Consider the following 19,570-nt stretch of genomic DNA (forward strand, 5'->3'; position numbering starts at 1 on the left):
TGCCCTTTCAGCTTTCGTACCTCCGGTACGCTTCAACAGACACAGACGTGACGGCAGCAGCGTGAAGTGGGGTCACTGGGTGTTTCGGGTCATTCGGCATCGACGCTCACCAGGTGACTCAACCGGGATCGATCGAACTCCAGCCCGAGTCCAGGCAGCACTTCCTTGAAGCACAGCTCACCGCTCCGCATGCCGCAGCCATCCGGATGGGTTCTTCACAGTGTCGGTGAGCAGCGGCGCCGCTCCACCGGTTCCTCATACCTCGCCATCTTTCTTTCGTTGGCCTCTTCCATCCGATCGGCCCAGGTACTGCAAGCTCTCCCAAGATGACTTGCTCACACCTTAAGAGCAACGCAAAGTTTGGCCTCAGGGACGTCTCTCCGACGGTGGCCGGAAACTTTCACTGCTTAAGTCTGGCACTGGATGCTCTTCCTGCTCCTTCATCTTCACTGACAAACGCTATACCCTGTTTTGCTGCCTTGCAGGTTCTAGTGTGTACTCTGCCCAGTCTGACTCTCAGCCCTGGGCACCTGGTCATGGTGCCAGGTCTGGAGGTCCTCACATATCACTCTTGTTCAGCTGCTCAGGATGTGGTTCAGCATCTCTCTAATTTTACACAATGGGAAAAAAAAAAGAAAAAAAAAAAAAAGAAAAAAAAAAAAAAAAAAAAAAAAAAAAAAAAAAAACTTTCCTCAGATGAACAGCTTAGATGGACTAGGCAGCAAATCAGATGGCCCCCGTCAAGAACTTGATACGCTGATCTTCTGCCTGCTTAGGCTCTTCAGAGATCTTACATTACCTGTTGCCCTCCCAGATACAACTGTACCCACAACGCTTGCAGCCATTTTCTTCCTGCCTTTACAGTCATGTCCACTCCTGCAGCCATGAGATCACTTGAATCCCCGTACGGGGGCATTTTCCTTGCCTGTATTACCATAAACAATACAGCCAAACTTCTGAATTTTGACGTTAACTGACAAGTCACTTGTCTTGAGTGGGGTCACTGGGGTCTACATCCTATTGCAGGATCCCTGGGCATAAAGTGTAGGGGTGGACCCTGGATGGGAAGCCACTCCACTGCAGGATACACAACTCTACACCTGTTCACAAATGTAATGAAAACACTTAATGGTGGAGAGTTAGGCCAGACAACACTAACAAAAAACAAACACCCTAATTTATTATAGTTATTTCTGAATGGCCTCTTCGTGGTACCTTATAACCACAAAGCCTTAGGAAATTAAGACTCGGTGAATTATTTTCTAAAGGCTTAAAAAACAGCAGTATACAAAATCTCCACGTCCTTTTTTTATAAAGAAAAAACATCTGGGAAATTTGACTATTAAAAAAACATGATGAGCTGTTGGCAAAAACAAAAGGTTTACCAAAATTACCAAAGACGACTTTAGAATTGTATGTGTATTTTAAAATGGAAAGAACTAAGGAAATTGTGAGCTGAACACACAGAACGTCACCCAACTCAGGCTCCTTTATTTCTTTCTCTGCACACGTATATGCCACTCGTGCCAGTCTACCACGCATTTCCCACAGCTTGTAAAAGTAAATGTAGAAACTGGGAAGAAAAATGGGTAAAGTGCTTGTCGCCTTGCAAGAACTTGCAAGTTTTATTCCTATTAGAGGAGAGAGGTAAACCCAGGGACGCAGTCAATTTATGGCACCCTGAAGAGATGTGTAACAGCCCAGGAAAGGGGCCGATAAAATCCCAGGTCAGCTCTGCGGGAAGCAGGTGGCGGTTTGGCAGCGGAGGCAATCATCTCCCCGGTGGACAATTCATCATCAGCCTGGAAAACCGATACGGAGGAGCGTCGGGATACTATGCTATCTGACCGCGGCAGAGGAAGGCAATCAAAACAAATATCCAGTGAAATGACATCGAGAACGGCGTTGACATCTTTTCTCACTAACAGTTCATCTCTCCTTCGAAGAGGTTGCGGTCAATAATAGCACTTTTTTTTTTCTTTTTTTCTTTTAAACCGACATTTGGCTGCTGTACCTCTCCTAGAGGGAAAGCGACACTGTGCAACGTTGTTCTGCGTATTCGATGTGTTACTGCAGCTGATAACATTATCCTGCAGAGAAGCTCTACAGCCAGTGTCCCTGTGCCTTTTCTTACTGCCATGAGGCACACTGAGCACAGTCCTGAACTTCTACATTATACTTCACCTGTATCGTGTTACTCTAAGAGTCTAACTGCATCTTAGCCTTTAACTATAACCGGGAGCCACCAAATGAACAAAACCATAACAAACTTCTTACGAAGATTTAATGTACATTTATTCTTAACACGTGGAACATATAGTATAAAGATTTCATACTGAATAAATGATATTCATTAAGCCAAAAAAGGAAAAAAGAGGAATTTACATCAAGTTTTTAGCTACATTGTCTGAAATACAAATATGCAGGATCCATCTCACTGGAGAAAGAAAAAAAAATCTAAAATTTGTGTTTCTTCATGAGGTTTTTTTACGTTGTAGAAAGAGCTGAAATTGAACCTCAGACTTGTTTAGTCTTTGATCTCCACACCTTGACTGAAAATAACATTTTCTGCTGTGGCTGCAGGAGGGAACAGCAGCTATTTTTCAAATATGGTTATGTTCAGGCTGTGCATACCCCTACGGAGGAAAGGAAAGGGGGCGTGTGGGGGACAGAGAGGTTTAAATCAGCACATTGTGGGACTTGATGCAAGGAATTTCACTTGTGTTTAGCCTTTTATTCTTCATAGATAAAAAGGGTGAAGAGCTTCAGAAGGTGAGAGCCAGAGAAAGAGAGAGAGAGCGAGCGCGCGCAAGAGCCAGAGAGAAAGAGAGAGTGTAGTTATTGTACAGCGTCATATATACAGGGCAGCCATGGCTGCTGCTTAAGTTGACAAGAAGTCCTAAGAGGTGATTTCTTTTTAAGGGTCAATCCATACAATCAAGGGTTAGAGAAGAGGTCGGGGTGTTGTAGGTTTCACGAAACTTTGGGGGGGAAAGCCTTTTTTTCCTCAACGTTAACTAAAAACATTTCTTAAAAACTACAGTTCTGCGGCCGAGCCAGCGTTTCTCAGTGTGAAACAGTATTATTACAGTATGTTTACAGTTGTATTTTTTTAACGTGTACAGTACAGAAAAAAGTCCTACAATCTACTGCACAGACGTCTGTTCACAGCCGATAACCTGGTTCCTGTAGGGCAGAATATATAGCATCCAAGTTACAGCAATTATACCACAAGAAAGTCCAGAAGTCTGTTAAGCCTCCAAATATCAACCATAAAATTGTACTGATCACGCCCCCCAGGGAGAGCTAGGGCACAGTTATCCCCCAAACTCACTGTAAACGATACAGCAACTTTGGTTACAGTTTTGTTTTTTGTATTTTTCATTTATTTATTTTTCTATTAAAAAGGTCCTTCCCACTGGGCAGCACACTCTCCTGGGCCAGGGTTCCGGCTGGTTTACCAGCATCAAATTCTGCCACTTTTGCCCGTTTCTCGAACATCTGATAAAACGTCCACGCCTACTTCATGATATCCTTCCTTTAGCAAGGTGTGGGGCGGGGGTGGGGGGTGAGAGGGTCCAGACAGTGGAATCCGAGGTGTTTTTGCATAAATAAAAAACAGGACAAAAACTGTCAGTTTCACTCTACGTTTTCTCCACTCACACACAACAGACACACAAAGAAACACGGGCAGGGGGCTGGAACAAAGGTCAGGGGAGGCGGAGCCACCATGCCCCACAGCTGTCATGATTGGCCGATCAGAAAGAGTACGTCACAGATCACGTGGGACACCAGCGAGTTCATGAGGGGGGACACAGAGAGGTCCAGCAGCCGTGACTCATACAGCGTGAATTCTGAGTGGTTCTCCTCCACTCGGGCCATGGCAAGTAGGGCACGTGCCGCCCGCCGCATCATGTCCACGCTGGTGGGCTCAAACGGGGCACCCTGCATGTGCAGCAGGGAGCTCTGGCTCTGCTGGAACTGCGCTGCAGCCAGGCTGTCCTCCAGGAAGCCCAGCAGGTTACCCACACTGCCCTTCTGAACGGCGATAGCACGTGCTGCCAGACTCTCGCCCTGTGCCAGGTTGGCAAGCAACACCACCGCCATCTCACGGCACACGGGCACCTTGCGGTCACCCACCAGCCGCACCAGGCAGCCATACAGCTTCTCCAACCGGCTGAACGGCGGCGTGGCCAGAATGAGGTCGACGTTGTTGTCCTGGATACTGAGCTTGCTGAGGGTCTCAAGGACCAGTCTCTGGGGGGACAGAGATCCATTGAGGCCCAGTGAAGGGAAGGGATCCTGGGCCTCGGCCGAGGGGCATACTGCCCAGTGGAGCAGGCCGTCCAGCAGGGGCAGGCAGATGCTCTCAGGGTACACGGAGAGGTCAAGCTGACCCGAGATGTTTGCCAGTGTCACCAGGCAGTTCTCACGCAGCAATTCCAGGCAGTCCCACCACCACTCGTCCTTCTGGCAACGCACACCTTCATCCCCCTCCTCATCTTTCTCGTAGGTGAGGGGTGCCTGCCTGCGCTCGGGGTGTCGGTGGTGCAGCAAAATGAGGCGACCCAGCATGAGCAGCAGGCCCGGGTGCCGGGACATCTCCAGGTCGTTGCCAGGCACGAAGGAGAGGCTTCGCACAATATTGGACACACAGATGCAGCGGCGGGCCAGTGCATCCTGCCAGTCGGTCAGAGTGCAGAGAGGTGCCTCATCTTTGCTGTGTGGCTCGTCCTCTAGTATCTTGGTGTTGCTGGAGCCCTGCCAAGACGATCTACTGCTTAACGGAAGGCTCCCGCCATCCTGGTGATTTTCAGGCGCCGTCACCTCCTCCTCTGCCGCCTCTGCCAAACCAGGCCGAGAGGACGGCGCGTCGCTGGAGCCACTGCCAGTGGGCACAGCGCTCGGCTCCTCTACCTGCAGGGCGTTCTTTTCCTCCACTTTTGGGGCAGCCGGTGCAGCTCTGTGGGCCTGGGGTGGAGCAGACACCTGCCTGTTGACCTGTAAGAGGTCAGTCTTGCTCTCAAAGTGGGTCTGGATGTGCTCGGTGCTATCACCGCCCCCAACGCTCCAATGCAGCAGGCCACTGTCAAACTCCTGCAGGCGGCCCAGCTTGCTCGAGTAGCCCAACACAAAGGGGTCCTTCTTGCGCACCACCTTGATGGGCAGCTTATCAAACTTGCTGGCCTGCTTTGGTTTCTCTTGGGGACCGGCAGGTTCCTGAGAGGCTGAATTCTGGCCTTCCTCCCCCTCCATCTCCATCTTCTCACCCTGTGCCCGATCGCCATCTTCCTTGAACAGAGCTGAAGGTGCAGCTGTAGGTTGCTCATCTTCTTCACCCTCTTCCTCACCCTCCTCCTCCTCCAGGGCCTCAGCCTCCGGTTCCTCCTCGTCGGAGCAGTCCCGGTCATGGTCAAGGGCATTGGGGTCCAGCAGGGTCCTCTGACCCGGGTCACCAACCTCGTACTCTTTTAGAATCCCAAAGATCTCGATGAGGCAACGTCGGAAGTACTCCACCACGAGCTCCAAGAAACCAGGCAGCTGAAGGAGAACACAGAACAAAGCTCACTGCAGGTCCACAACTTTATGTACCATTTTCAAATACGCTGCGTTCACACAGTTTTCATAACGTGAATACAACATTTCATGATACAAACATTAACTATCACACTGGATTACAATACCAATTTACAGAACCTGCTCCAAAAAAAAAAAAAAAATCTAACAATGCTTTAAAGAATGCTGTATTTCTGGCAGCCTGGACAACCAGCTGGCAGAATAACCACCTCACCTGGCAGAGATTGAAGGTGGAAATGCTGTTGTCATCATACAGTAAAATATTAATGGTGTCCAGGGCCCAAGTGCTCTCAGCCAACAAACCCGACTTCAGCGACATCATTACTCGCCAGGCCTCAGGGGTCCCTGCAAAAACAAATGAGAAATATCACTCAATACTATCAATTTATTGTACGTTTTATTACACTTTCAAAGTCAGACACATCTGCACATGCTTACTGACCACAGTCAAGACAGCTGTTAGAAACAGCTCAATTGAACGGACAGACAGAGAACTAACTTCACAGATACATATTTGAATTAGTGTCAACTGTGTGTTCCACTGCAGTCTTATTTAAGAACAGGAATACATCCTGTATTGGATTAAACAAAGGTTGCACTGATTAAATGTTTAAAGCACCAGTCAACGGAGAAGAGGTGGGGGGGTGCCCATACCAATATCTTTCATGGTGAGCCGCCGGCGTGGCTTCAGAATGGGCTGTGTGGCCTCCACAGAGCCTGGGGGGAAGCTGATGTCCCGTCGAATCAATGGAGGCTGCATGGGGGGCTGCGTGACATGCGATGCTGGAACTGGGGGTCCAGCCTTCTGCATCTTGATGCCAGTGTGGGGGTAGGGAGATTTGCTTGGCGATGTGCGGCTCTCCATGGGCCGGGGCACAGGAGCGGGGCTAGACACCTGTGGAATGTGGTTCTGCATGGACTGGGTCTGGGGCTGTTGGTAGTTGGGCTGCATGGGTCGAGTCATGGGAGGCCCCACACCGGAGGGCCCATAGTGGGGCTGGCGAGTACCCACATGTCCCGGCCACTGGCCCTCGTGGTTCATGCGTTGGTCAGAGGGCATCATCTCCTCAGAGCGGTTCATACCAGGGTATCCAGGGCCCTGCGTGGGGACACCTGGGCCCTGTCGGTTTAGGAAGCCAGTGTAACCCATCTCACCCCGGCCCTGCCACATACCACCCTGAGGACCCTCGGGGGTCGACTGCATGGGACTGCTCATCATCTGGGGAGTCATGGAGGATTGGGAGTTTGGCCCTGCTGGAGCTGGCACCCTGTCCCTCCCGAAGGAAAAGGGGAACTGGTTCTGGGGTCCAGGGGGCCGGCGGTCTGATCCAGGATAGGCATTGCTGTATGGGCTGTACATGTCCTGCTGGGAGGCAGGGGCAGATGAAGGGGGTGCTGGCTGCTGCTGACCACTAAAGGGTACGTTGTACATGTCCCCCTCATGGCGCTTTGCTGGGGGGCCATAGCCGCCATCCACAGGCCTCTTGTAGTTCTACAAAGAAGGTATAGGAGTTTAACACCTCCAACCATTACAGCTGTTGAAATTATTTTACTAATCTAACAGCCTGTATTGAACTAAATGAAAAAATCTAAACCAAAAGTGAGCATTTAAACTTGTCAAGATCCAAAGTTCAGATGTACTGTGACGTATCTGAACACACAAGGCAGCAACACTTAAAGGGACATGCCAAAACTGAAGACGACCGTAGGCTCACCGGCTGCTGTTGAGGGTACATTCCTGGCTGCTGGTTGGGATAGGGGCCACCAGGGGGCGCTCCTTGACCAGGGTACTGATTTCCATAGGAATCATGTCTGAACAAAAAAATTGCACGATTTAGTGTGTAACAAGTGGGCAAACTTTCAGCGAACACATTTAATATAGTAGGGGTGAGATGGGTGGACAGAAACTGCAGGTGCGACAACGGGTAGACATGAGGTACGTGGGACACACAGCACTAACCGCTGCTGCTGTGGAGGGTAGCGGTTAGGTGAGTACATCCCAGCATCGGTGCTGGGGGGCATCAGATTGGGCTGAGGTGCAGATGGGCCCATAGCACCTTCTGGACCCATTCCTGGCTCCTGCCTGCAGAGCAAGATAGGCACAGTGCAGGGTGACCAACCAGAACACCAAACATCAGAACCAGACCCATCCTGGCCTTCCAGAAAAACTATCGATCAGTACAGCCACCCATATGTAAGTCCCCCCCCTCCCCTTTATATAAAAATCAAACAATTTGTACGCAGTCAGTCTACAACCGAGGAATTTACCTCCTGTCGTACCCAGGCCCATAGGGGTACTGTTGCCTCTGGCCCATCGGCATGCTACCCATGGCTCCTGGAGGGCCCCGGCTGTACTGCTCACCCATGCCACCAGCAGGGCCCTGTCCTGGGGGCATGAACTGCTCTCCAACTGCAAACATGGGGCACACAGATGAGAGCACTACCTCACCACTGCAAACCCCTTCTTAAAGGTGGTAGAGCCCCACAGAACAGTCATGTTAAGAGAAAAACATCTCTAATAAGAAACAGTATGAGCTTCACACCCAGACACACCCATCCATCAAATAACAGTTAATTTGAGCCGTGATATCACCCAATGAGGTACATTCCCGTTCTAAGGGACAGACTTACAATTATTTCTTATGGGGAAAAAAATAAGCAGTTCCGAGACAAAAAATTTAAACATTAGTACTAAAATACAAAGATCAACTGTATGCATATGTATGACAATTTTACAAACACACACACACACACACACACACACACACACAGAGCTGGTCCCAGATTTACGATGGTTCGACTTGCGGTTTTTTCAACTTTACAATGGTGAGCTGGCAATAGACGTTCAGTAGAAACCCTACTTCAAATTTTGAACTTTAGATTTTTTTTCCTGGGCAAGCGATACGCGGAGCAATACTCTCTCGCGATGCTGGGCAGGGACAGTAAGCCGCATCTCCCATTATGTCACGCAGAGGTGTGTATTATGAGTAGTAAACGCATTTACAACTTGTGATATTTTCAACTTATGATGGGTTTCGGGGAAAGAAACCCTATCGTAAATCGGGGACCACCTGTATGTGTGTGTGTGTGTGTATGTATATACATATAACATATATATACACATACACACGCGCACACACACACTTTTTTTTTAAACACATTTTGTTATCTGAGTTTTCAAACATTCCCATTCACTCATTTTTAAACGAGGAAGGGGGACAATATTACAGTTACCATCAGTGTGGTGGTTTCAGTTTAACAGCAGCAGCACTGCACACACAAGGAAATGTGGAAACGGAAGCCTATGACCTGTTTTTACAGACCACAGTCAGCATTCTAACTTTGTTTGTGAAGCTGTCCTGTACCACTTTGCAAACAAAGCTGTGCAATGACTGCGCTGACCTCTGACCACTTGGTTTTCTCCAGAAACTACTACTGCTTGAAATTGCACAATATGAGCAACTTTCGTTGATCATTTCTTTCATCTGCACTATTTTATGATCCCCCCCCGTTTTCACTGTCTTGCACCGGTGAGCAAAAGTGCCCCCAAAAGCCATGCAGAAAAGGTGCTGCACCGGGTATGAACAGCTCCCTTTAAAAACCACTGGTGACTTTTTCCAGTCCTGGAAAATGATGGTAAAATGACTGTAATGGCCAAAAATGCAGCTTTATAGATAGCACCCATCCATGGTATTTTAGAGATTAAAAAAAGCATATACTTTGATAAGCCATTGTAGTGCTGGTTCATTATTTATGCAAGAAAAAAAGCAGAAGCCATGTGTGACAAGAGTCCATTATTCAGCAGCTTGTAGAGCCCCCTTTAGCAGTAATAACCTCAAGTAAACATTTTCAATCTCTTACATCACTTCAGAGGAAATGAAGGTGAAACTGAAATCTGTCAAGTTTTCACGAGGTTATGTTTATCTGCTATAAATATGTACCATTTGAAGACTTAAAATGCACATTAGAAATACAGATGAATTTACGGTTAAATTGCGACTCATGAGATCTACCTGTCAGAAAGGGAGGAGAGTAGTTTAGAGTGTCCTTACCCTTGCGCATGGCACCAAACGGGTCTTTGTTGGGCTCGTAAGGACCCATGCGGCTCATCATATCTGGGTTGCCCATGCCAGGCTGGTACCCTGGGTTGGGGGTCATGGAAGTTCGACGGGGGAAGGAGGGATCATTACCATCAGCAAACGGGTCCTGCAGGCTCACCACATTGCTCCTGTAAGGAGAACATGAGGACTCAGTGTATGGCACACCGGATTTACATTCAACATCAAATAAGGTGTACACGTGGATTCCGAGAGGAAACGGGAGGCAAAAACGCACCTGACCCCAGGCATGGGGGGCATCTGACTGTGGGGGGTGGAAGCTGGAGTTGGGGGTTTCAAATCTCCGCCCTCAGCCATGGAGCTGCTTGTGGACTGGGGGGTCTGGGGGCCCTGCAAAGATCCAGACCCGGCTGGAAATAACAAAGAAGGTTAAAATTACAAGATGCTATGCACAGACACTGTATTTATACGGTGATATATCCATATATCCTACATGTAAAACACAGGATCCTGAAATCGCTGCGTAAACATGAGCAAAAGATATGGCCCAAACCAAACATAAGCCAATTTCTCCTTTGCTCACATGTGAAAGACTGGAGGCTCCACTGCTCTCCCTGTTCCAGTATGAATTTGTTTATGAGGACAGTGATTCAGTGATGGCCCCCCGTGGCCTTGCGGCTCTCTCCAGTGAGCGTGCGTGTCCCTGCTTGCCCTCACCACCAACCGTGACTTCTCAACATTAGCAGGCACTGTCTGATGACTCATGCCTTCTATTCATTAACTGGCAAGGGTCGTTGGCAGGTCACATTTATTTACATACTAGCACTTGGTGAGCGCAAGCCCACACACACACACACACACACACACACACACACCCCTCGCCTTCAGGCAGGGATCTCCCCTTGAGGAAGCGGCGGAAACAGAGTTGGGGGTTGGGATTTGAGAGAGCTAGGGCAAGTGCAAGAGAGAGAGAGAGACAGACTTCACACACCCACCCTCCCTTCCTCCCTCCCCATTCATCATTTTCTGGCTCCACACAAATCTCTGGGGAATTGATTCTGAAAGCCCTGGGCCTGACAACACCCCCACGCCGCTGCTGCCTCACTGAAGCCTGCCGCGCCCCTCTGTAGATCCTGGCAGGAACTCCCTGACACACACAGTGATTACGTAGCTGTGGGAAACCCACTAGCACATCCCCCACCCCCACCAGGAGCCGTAACACAGCCCCATTAAAGCCAAAGGAGCAGCAATAAATATCACTGAGCTCCATGGGACTCGCACAAGGAGAAATGACACAGCTCACATGTACATTACTTACAACTTTCAATATGGACATGTAGCCTCCTTGCAAGAATCATTTTTCAGATTAAGCACTGATGTCGTCACCTCGACTGGTGATGAAACATTTGCAGTCTGAATGCCAAGCTCAGCAAACACCTGAACATCTGAGATACCCCTAATACATTACTACGATCTTGCAAAGATGGTGCTCAACTAAATATGATCTGCTAGCTTTGCACAAAATCTGTGTCCTCAAAACCCATTTGTTTCTCTCCTGATCTCTTAACAATTCCAGAAATTACATCACACCTTCAACCACCAACTGGTTTATTGTGTGGCAAACTAACTGCACTCAGAATCACACGTGTGTAAAGCTCATCTGCCACGAAATGTACTTTCGTTCATTCTGACAAGCATGTCACTGGGGAGTAAAGTGCCTGCTAAATGAACAAAGGTAAATGAAGGAAAAAAAAAAAAGGCAAGATTGCAGGGCAGGGAGGAGAGCAGGACAAACAGCAGAGTTAGCATCACATGAACCTACACAAGGAGAGCGAGTCAGTCACCACGAGAGCCGCCGGGGGAATGGAAGCCACAGCTGGCATTCTGCACCCACCTGGAGAAGGGGGCTGGATCTTGGCCTGACCCTTCTTGGTGTCAGTAGTGAATATGTCTGGAGGCGGGTCCTCGCCACGCTCCACCTTGCATTCAAAGGCATACAGACACTGGATGTACTGCTTCTTCAAAGAGCTGGCTGCGCTGCTCGATGTACCCACGTTGAGGTTGGTCGCCAGTTCGCGCCATTTCTTATTCTTGTTCACCTGAATTGAGGAAGCAATTCGAAACAGGACAGTCCAGTCTCCAGTACTTCTTGTCACACCCACAAGAGACCATACAGTCCACTGCTCTGTTTGAGAGAAATTTCATACTTGTACAGATTAGTCTGATCGTTTAAAACAACAAGCAGTTTTAGATATTGCAGAATTAAAGTGTTTTCAAAATGACAAAGATTTGGAAAAAAGTTGGCAATAGAATGGTAAGGCTCCAACCATCTAACAATTTTTGCCCGTACAAACTCACTATCTCCATAACTCGGGGCTGTACGGGAGATGTCCCAAATCTGTCTAGGTACAAAGTTCGTCAACAACTACTTCTGAACAATATTTCTTGGTTTAAAAAAGAAACAAAGTGTACAGAAGCATGAAGCTCACAGATAATATGTCACTGCAGCAGCCATATCCCTAACCCACCTGCGTGAGTCCACCAATCTCCTTGACGGAGATATAGAGGCGGAAAAGGTCTAGCGGCTTCCGTCCCACAGCAGGCAGGTTGCTCATGCCCATGGATTTCTCCTCAATGAAGGCCAGGTACCGGTCCACCCACATCTTTCGTTCTGGCTCTGGGCCCAGTTCATACAACTTTGTGATCTTCTCATTGGTAGTTGTGGAGGAGCTTGACTTCTGTGCCACAGGGTACAGGAGCAGATGTTGTTCCCCCAAAGGGACAGAGTCAAGATTATTAATGTGTCACTGATAAAAGCAGCAGGAAAAAAAAAATGTCTACAGAAAAGCAGAGTATCCCTTCCAACTTGGCACGGCTGTACTGACAGCTTCATTGCAGAATAGCTAAGTAGCTCATCGATTAACTAATTACAAGGTTACAAATGGCAGTGGATAGCACGCTTACCTTGGACTTGTTCTCCGGCTTCGGAGTTCCATCTGCTTTGTTGTTCATCTTCTGCGTCTGGTTCAATTTCACATCGAGGCCAAAGTCTGGACTGGGAGCTATTCCTTGAGGAGAAGCAGACGAAGGACAATCAATCAGACTGGACGTCCTAGTCCTCTGCATCTACGTTTATACAAGATAAAAGAACCTGCACACACTGCAGGCTGAAAAGTCTCATCTAGGAAAAGCAAAAGACATCAACACAAGGTACAGTGCCTTCAAAACATTAAAGCACCAGCAATTATTTCTCATTCTGTAAGGTCAACTTAAAATGTAAATTGAACTGTTATTCTTGTAAGTAATTACACAGTGTTTTTTGGCCATCTGACCAAACCGTAATAAAAAGAGAATCACTGTCAAGAGTGCAGAGCACTGTAGATATTTTGCTTCTTTGGAAGAGTGTCTATATGGATATCATTCCTGAGAAAGAACACCATAAAGCTGTGCCCGGAGTTCCAAAGTCAGCTGACAGACACAGATCTTCTCTTCCAAGTAACTTTTACTAGAGTGATAAAGCATAAATTTTAGAGAGAGAAAGTAATGCCCAGAATTCAGACCACATGGTATGCTCTGAATTACAACTTTGTCTCAAAAATTTCTGTCTCATCATTCTGGTGAAAGTTAACATCCATCTCATGTGGTCATTAGGCTTTATTCTAAAACTAAGCTCTTTCAGGTACATTTTTAGCTATGTGAAGACTGGCTTATATTGTAGTGCACCCCATAACCTTCTGCAGAAATACTGCTATGTACGTGGCAACCTGTGATACATCTGGGCCAAAATTCTATTCTGTATTCCTCATCTGCTGGACTCTGACAGCTTACTGTTATGCGGGTCATTCGTCATCGCTGGAGTAACAAGTGTTTTTGAAGTTATTTTAATTTTCCGTGTCTGTTTTCTCCATGTCTGATTTGCATTTATTCATAGCAGACACTGTTCTCCAAAGCAACGCAAGTCAGAGAAAAATATGAGTGCATTTATTCACTTTCTTGCTTCATGTTTGCCAGCTTTAATTGCTCCTTGTATTGTTGGCCTCTAGCGAGAGTCCAAAGGCAAACGCACAGCCAAGAATCAGTGATAGGATGAAATTTAAAACTGAAATTCTGCAGAACGACAGAAAGCGGTTCCCTCAAATATCATTTCTGTATAAATTAATTTCATCACACTTGACAAAATTCCATTCTCAAGATGAGACTCAAAACAACACTGCAATGAAACCACCTGGGTTTGGTCAACTTTTTGCTTTGCACATCATTGGATACACAAAGTTTTGGTCACAGAAAAAGTCAGGGTTTTGGCACAAGTATTTCAGTGTTATGACCACTGACCATGCCAGCACTGTCACAATTCCAAGAGTGAAGCAGCCACAGCACAGCTGCCACGTACTACTCACCAACAGCGTTGTTAGCCATATTACCCCCCATGGGATAGGGGCTGCCCTGGGCATTCATCATGCCTGCCATGCTGTTCATAGAGGGTGCGTATGGGGAACCTGTACCCATCATGCCCGGAGACATGTTGGGGTAGCCAGGTGGCCTGTGGAAAGCAGTAACAGCACATGAGTCATGATTCAATGACAAGTGAACCCAGGCTGAGCAAACCTATTTAGGTGTGCTGAATTTTACCTTCTAACAGTGTTATGCTATGTCTCTGTTCTGGAGTTCTGACATTGCAATTAGATGGAAATAATGCTAGAGTCGTCATAGTAACAGAACGGCTACAGAAGGACTACTGGAGTTAAAACATCACAAAAGACAGCTATAAGCAGTCAGATAAAAATTATCAGTAAACCAGACTATGACCACAAAAAAAATGACCCATTTAGAGCTGGCACTTATCCAGCGCTTCCTTCAGCATTTTGTGTTTTCCTGAAGCCAGTGTCTTGCGTATTCTCGACTTCCGCTCACACTGTGCCGGCCTGTCAGTTTCTGCCTGCAGTCAGCTCAAAGACAATGTGTTGCTACTGCGGGACCTGTCTAACTCCCATAAGCATGTTTCTATCCCATGTTTTTGCCCATCTATCACCGTCCACCGTGCCCTTGTCTCAGTGGGTCTACCTTCACTTCAGGTGCTCTGCATACCCTGTTAACCACATCAACATTTAACCAAAATGTGCAAACACAAAGGCAAAAAAATTCTGTAAATTAACCAAACAAATTAATTCAATATATTCAGTATCAAACATTTAAAACCTGCTGAGTTGTAGGAAACATTTAACAATGTCTGTAATTTACTACCAGTCGTTTGCAGATGTCGGGCTCACCTGTTATGTATGGAGTTCGGGGCCTGATGCTGCATGGCTACAGCTGCTGCCTCTTGGGCCTTCCTGTTGAGGCTGCCAGGTGGAGGGCACATCCCAGACCCCACTTGTGGAGGCATGTTGCCCATATTTGGCCCCATGTTTGGGCCCATGTTAGGCCCCATATTCGGTCCCATGTTGGGGCCCATGTTTGGCCCCATGTTGGGGGCATAGGGCCGGGCACCCATCTGCCCGGGGCCCATCCTTCCTGGAGGCATGCCCGAATAGGGTGGCCCTCCTCCCTGACCAGGCATAGGGTTCATGGAACCCCCCATACCTGGTGCAGGGTAGTTAGCGTTGGGCATGCCACTGTAGCCAGGCTGTCTTGGATAACCTGTGAGAGGGGGAGACAGCAACAGATTTAACCAAGATTTAACTGTTGATTTAATGAACAACACAATCCAAACCATGGGTAACAAAACACATTCAGGAAGAAATCTATAAAGTTACTTTGGCAATCACATGAAACCACATTCATCTCAAAGTTTTTGGAGGCATTTAACATCGATCATTCATGAAAATTTTAAAATTAGCAATGAACCTTACTTGGGTTAATTACTTTCAATCTAGGAAATAGCCAGGTACATAACGATAATTTAACTATTACGGTTCAAAATTGTATCTAAGAGAGGAAATTAAACATCTGTTGGTCTTTTCTCTATTGTGGGGATTCCATAAATAAACCAGTAAGGAAAGTTTTTAAAAAAAAAAAAAAAAATCAATTATCCTTCAGCAAGCACAATCAAAACCTAATGACGATATTTAAACTGCAATTAATTTCACAGTTAGGTATTGTACATTGGCTGGGTACAAATGTCTGACAATCAAGGAGCGGTTTTCAGAGAAACTTGTTTTGCAGTTCTGCCATGTATGTAAATGTCAACATCAAGGTCTTGTTCCATTCACACATGCACCATGGTCATAAAATAATTTTTAAATAAGAAAAATTTAAAACTTTTTTCCTCTGGACAGCCTCCGACAGTAATGCTCACCCTTTCATCTCAGAATTTCTTTAAGCACAAGGAAAACTTGTAGGTTAGTCCAATACTTACAGGAGGAAGCCATTCCTGCCTAGTCTGCCAGTTCACAAGCTGTGTTTAAGATGTAGCATTAGACGTCAACGAAAAATTCTATCTCAAACACAGAATGCTCACAGAGGCACACTGTTTGGGTGCCTGCCTGTGGCAAAACACAGCCTTGCGTCTATAGCCGGACACTGAACTTCAAAGTACCTGAAACTTGAAACCACAGCCTGATTTTTAGCACCAAACACAACGCTACTTTCAATCCCTCCTGTCGCAGACAACGGACCCCGACTATTGATGGCAGTACATTTCCGAAAGTCGTTCACCAACGAGGGCCGAAGAACCGAGGACCTCAGCAGTCACCGGACAAGTAACGTGCTGCTACTTCTCACCTTGCGGACCGTACTGCCCGCCCTGAGGACCATAGTTGCCCATGGTGTTATTCTGTTGATATGGTCCCATCCCAGCGTGTATCTGGCCTCCTGATGACTGGCGTGGAGATAAGGCAGACCCAGGCTGGGGAGACCCATAAGGAGGCATTTGAGGGTTCCTCTGCATAAAGCCTGAATGAGCGCAGGGAAAATAAAATCAGTCAGAAGCATATTAAACTCCAGACATGTGACTTTCTGTACATTTTAGGAACCCTGCAGCAACATTTTAAAGGACACACCAGCATTCTAAACGCTTACCTCTGTCTTGACCCATCGCTGACTGATTCATGGAAGGGTGAAGGATCCCGTCAGACTGCACGCTTGGTGGTCTCGGAGGCATCTGGTTCCCTACGTAATGAACCAACTTGCCATCAGCATGAAAACAGCAAACGACACCGGCACATCACATTCTGCGTAATGCCAAGTTCGGAGAGTGCTGCCCACCTGGAACGCCAGCAGGAGACAATGGGCCCGAGCGCGGCTGGGAGACACTAGCCGGGGACCCTACGGGAGAGGGCGATGGCCCGCGGATGCCCGGCAGGTGGGGTGATGTGTGGGGGGAGAAAGGTGACTGTGCTGGGTTGCTCTGCTCGCCCTGGCTGCTGGAGACCCCCGAGGTGCTGACACCAGGGCTCAAGGCTCCCTCAGTGCCAGTGGGCAGGTCATCAATGGAGCCTGACAGGTCCTGGAGAGAGAGAGAGGAGAGGGGAAAGGGATGGTCAATCAGAGACAATCATACACAAAGTTCTCTACAAGGGTCACACAGTTTTACTGGTCAGCAAACCGAAGAGCCAAGCCCACAGAAACAAAGTTCCTTCCCCAGTGAAGAGAAGCTGTGTTCCTCTGGAAGATCAATGTTAAAACCAAAACGAATGACTTCCTTTTTCGTTCACGATTAAAAAAGAAAAAGATTTAAAATCCAATTAAAAGTCATGGAACTTTCCAGGCAAATCTTACAAGAAATACTATTAGGTAAATTTAAAGTCCTCCCTTTCTTCACAGATAAGTTCAAATGGAACAAGGCACAGCAAAGAAATTTTAAATTAGATTAAAAAACGTAAGAAATAAATTTATTCAAAAAAAAAAAGTTTTTTTTTAAAATTTGAAGTGAAAACTTTCAAAGCAGGAACAAAAGTGATTGTTACAAAGTTCATCAAGACACAGCAGATAATACAAGGGACAAAAACATTGCAGGCGTCTGACTGTGTGGAGATGTTGAAAGTCTTGTCCTGTACAGTTAAACGGGGGTCCTCGGCACCCCTTTACAATGTTCTGCAGGGACTGTGTGGCGAGCCAAGCCCACCCAAAGGGTTCCCACACAGCCCATTTCTGTTTCTACATGTGTTTCGCTGTACACGCCAGTCAGAGGAGGGAGGAATGCAGGATGGAAGGGGCGCTCTGGACAGTAGCCAACCATTTCCCAGAGAAACCTCGACAGAAACCACGACACGACCGCAAACCCAAGTTTTTCCAATTAAAAAAAAAAAAAAAAAAAACTCGCTTGGAAAAAGTGTCTGCTATTTTTGGACAGTGCCCTGATGAAAGAACCCCTAGGGAGAGGAATAGGGGAGCAGTGACTGGTGTTGGAACAGAGCCGAAGCTCCTCCTGCCAACCAGCGTCAGCCCGCCGAGTTTCCTGCTGATGAGTGGTGAGGGTCCCTTCCACACGGAAACCAGCAAAACCACTCCGAGTGGGCAAATTTAACCAAACTGCAGGACACTGGCAGAGTCAAGAGTGCCTTACTAGCATAACTGTCCGTCAGAACGAAAAGATGTACAGCCATGTGCTACCATGATACATTGGATGTACCAGTACTGCTAAGAAGTGGAACGGAAAATAACTTCCAGTCACAATGGATGGTACTAGGGAGGCTTTTCTTCCACACTCCCCACTGTCCAAGACAAAGGTTTAGAATCTGAATCAATCTACCTCAAACCCTAATAGAAGAGTGAGCCTTTTATTCCGTTTTTACTGGGCCACCTTCCTATTGTACAGATATACAGGGAACGGAGAAAACCATTTGAATTTTAATTGCATTCCTTTCATCTAGTCTGGCCGAGTTACCAGGGAAGCATTATTCATTTTAACTTTGTCAGAATTAAGTCTTTGGAAAGCAACTGCAAACACCACTGTGACTGTTTGGATGGTATATGTTTAAGGTACAAATCTATTTAGGAAAAAAGCATCTCTCGCATGTTCATTTGGCTAAAGGTCACCATTTGTGGGACTTTAATGAGCTCTAAGCAGGAGAACCCTCTAAACTCCACCGTAGGGCAAAATGAAGAAATCACAAGACTATCATCTGATGCCTAGTGCACAATGACCACTCAGGTCATGTTAAACCGTGACACAACGCAGGGGGCTCAAATGCTGGCATGCACAATGGATTCCACAGCCGTGACGACCCTGCCTTTGAATTAGGGCAGCAGAGCCAACTTCAAACCCAAACTTCCGAAACAAACCAGCGCCCTGTTCGCAGGCCTGGCCCGTTGCCATGCGGCAGGGCCCTTCCACTCAACAACACACACAATCATCTGTTGCTTACCTTCAAAAATGCCGCTCTCCGTTCTTTTGAGCTGCAAACCTACATCGGTAAGCCCGCTATTCTACAAGCAAGTGTGGAATGCTTACACTTTGTTTGAATGCCCAAACCACCTACTGGGGTGCCAAAGCACTTCTAAAACACAACTCCATATGCTGTGAAAGATGTGTTTTTATGTAATTTCACATAAATGCACACGTTCGGTGTTAGGAGCGGGCCATGTCAGAGACGTGCATGCCTCTAACTGGATGCCAGTAGTAAATAGTGGGGCCGGCCCCCCAGCGGCCCAGCCCCCTCCCGGCAGCAGACAGGGAGGGGGTGAGAGACAGGCTCCAGTCAGCATGGGTGTGTCCCGAGAACAATGCCTTATTGTGGCACTTGACAACGGGCCTTTCTGGAGGCGCCTGTCCACCAGGGAATTCCCTCCTTATGGTGGGGCCAGAGCCAGGGCCCGGAGAAGGGGGCCCCTACAACACAGGATGCACAAGCCAGATTTAAGGGAGAGTATGACCAACTGCATGGAAATGGTGGCACTATGGGGAAAGTCAGTGCCCTGCAGCTCCTGAGCTGCTCAGTGGGCACGGGGTTCGAGTCCGACTTGAGCGTGCAACGTTTACATGTCCTTCCCGATGT

General features: G+C 47.4%; 1 protein-coding gene across 2 annotated transcripts in view; it reads right to left on the reverse strand.

Moving 5' to 3' along the window:
* Positions 1-3,102: 3,102 nt before the first annotated feature.
* Positions 3,103-19,570, reverse strand: part of arid1aa (AT-rich interaction domain 1Aa) — a 54,311-nt gene continuing 37,843 nt past the window's right edge. The window contains exons 5-20 of one of the 2 annotated variants that reach the window (XM_029254034.1): positions 16,839-17,079; positions 16,653-16,742; positions 16,356-16,526; positions 14,903-15,272; positions 14,033-14,175; positions 12,600-12,703; positions 12,164-12,373; positions 11,530-11,734; positions 9,913-10,045; positions 9,630-9,805; positions 7,846-7,987; positions 7,538-7,660; positions 7,293-7,389; positions 6,232-7,069; positions 5,792-5,922; positions 3,103-5,541 (exon numbers count right to left, since the gene is read on the reverse strand). In XM_029254034.1, the coding sequence (XP_029109867.1) occupies positions 3,745-5,541; positions 5,792-5,922; positions 6,232-7,069; positions 7,293-7,389; positions 7,538-7,660; positions 7,846-7,987; positions 9,630-9,805; positions 9,913-10,045; positions 11,530-11,734; positions 12,164-12,373; positions 12,600-12,703; positions 14,033-14,175; positions 14,903-15,272; positions 16,356-16,526; positions 16,653-16,742; positions 16,839-17,079 (4,971 nt within the window). In that variant the 3' untranslated portion in view covers positions 3,103-3,744. The remainder of the gene's footprint in view (positions 5,542-5,791; positions 5,923-6,231; positions 7,070-7,292; positions 7,390-7,537; positions 7,661-7,845; positions 7,988-9,629; positions 9,806-9,912; positions 10,046-11,529; positions 11,735-12,163; positions 12,374-12,599; positions 12,704-14,032; positions 14,176-14,902; positions 15,273-16,355; positions 16,527-16,652; positions 16,743-16,838; positions 17,080-19,570) is intronic. The other variant, XM_029254035.1, reaches the window with a different exon arrangement.

The sequence above is a fragment of the Scleropages formosus genome, chromosome 8, assembly GCF_900964775.1.
Source record: "Scleropages formosus chromosome 8, fSclFor1.1, whole genome shotgun sequence".
Classification (NCBI taxonomy): Eukaryota; Metazoa; Chordata; class Actinopteri; order Osteoglossiformes; family Osteoglossidae; genus Scleropages; species Scleropages formosus.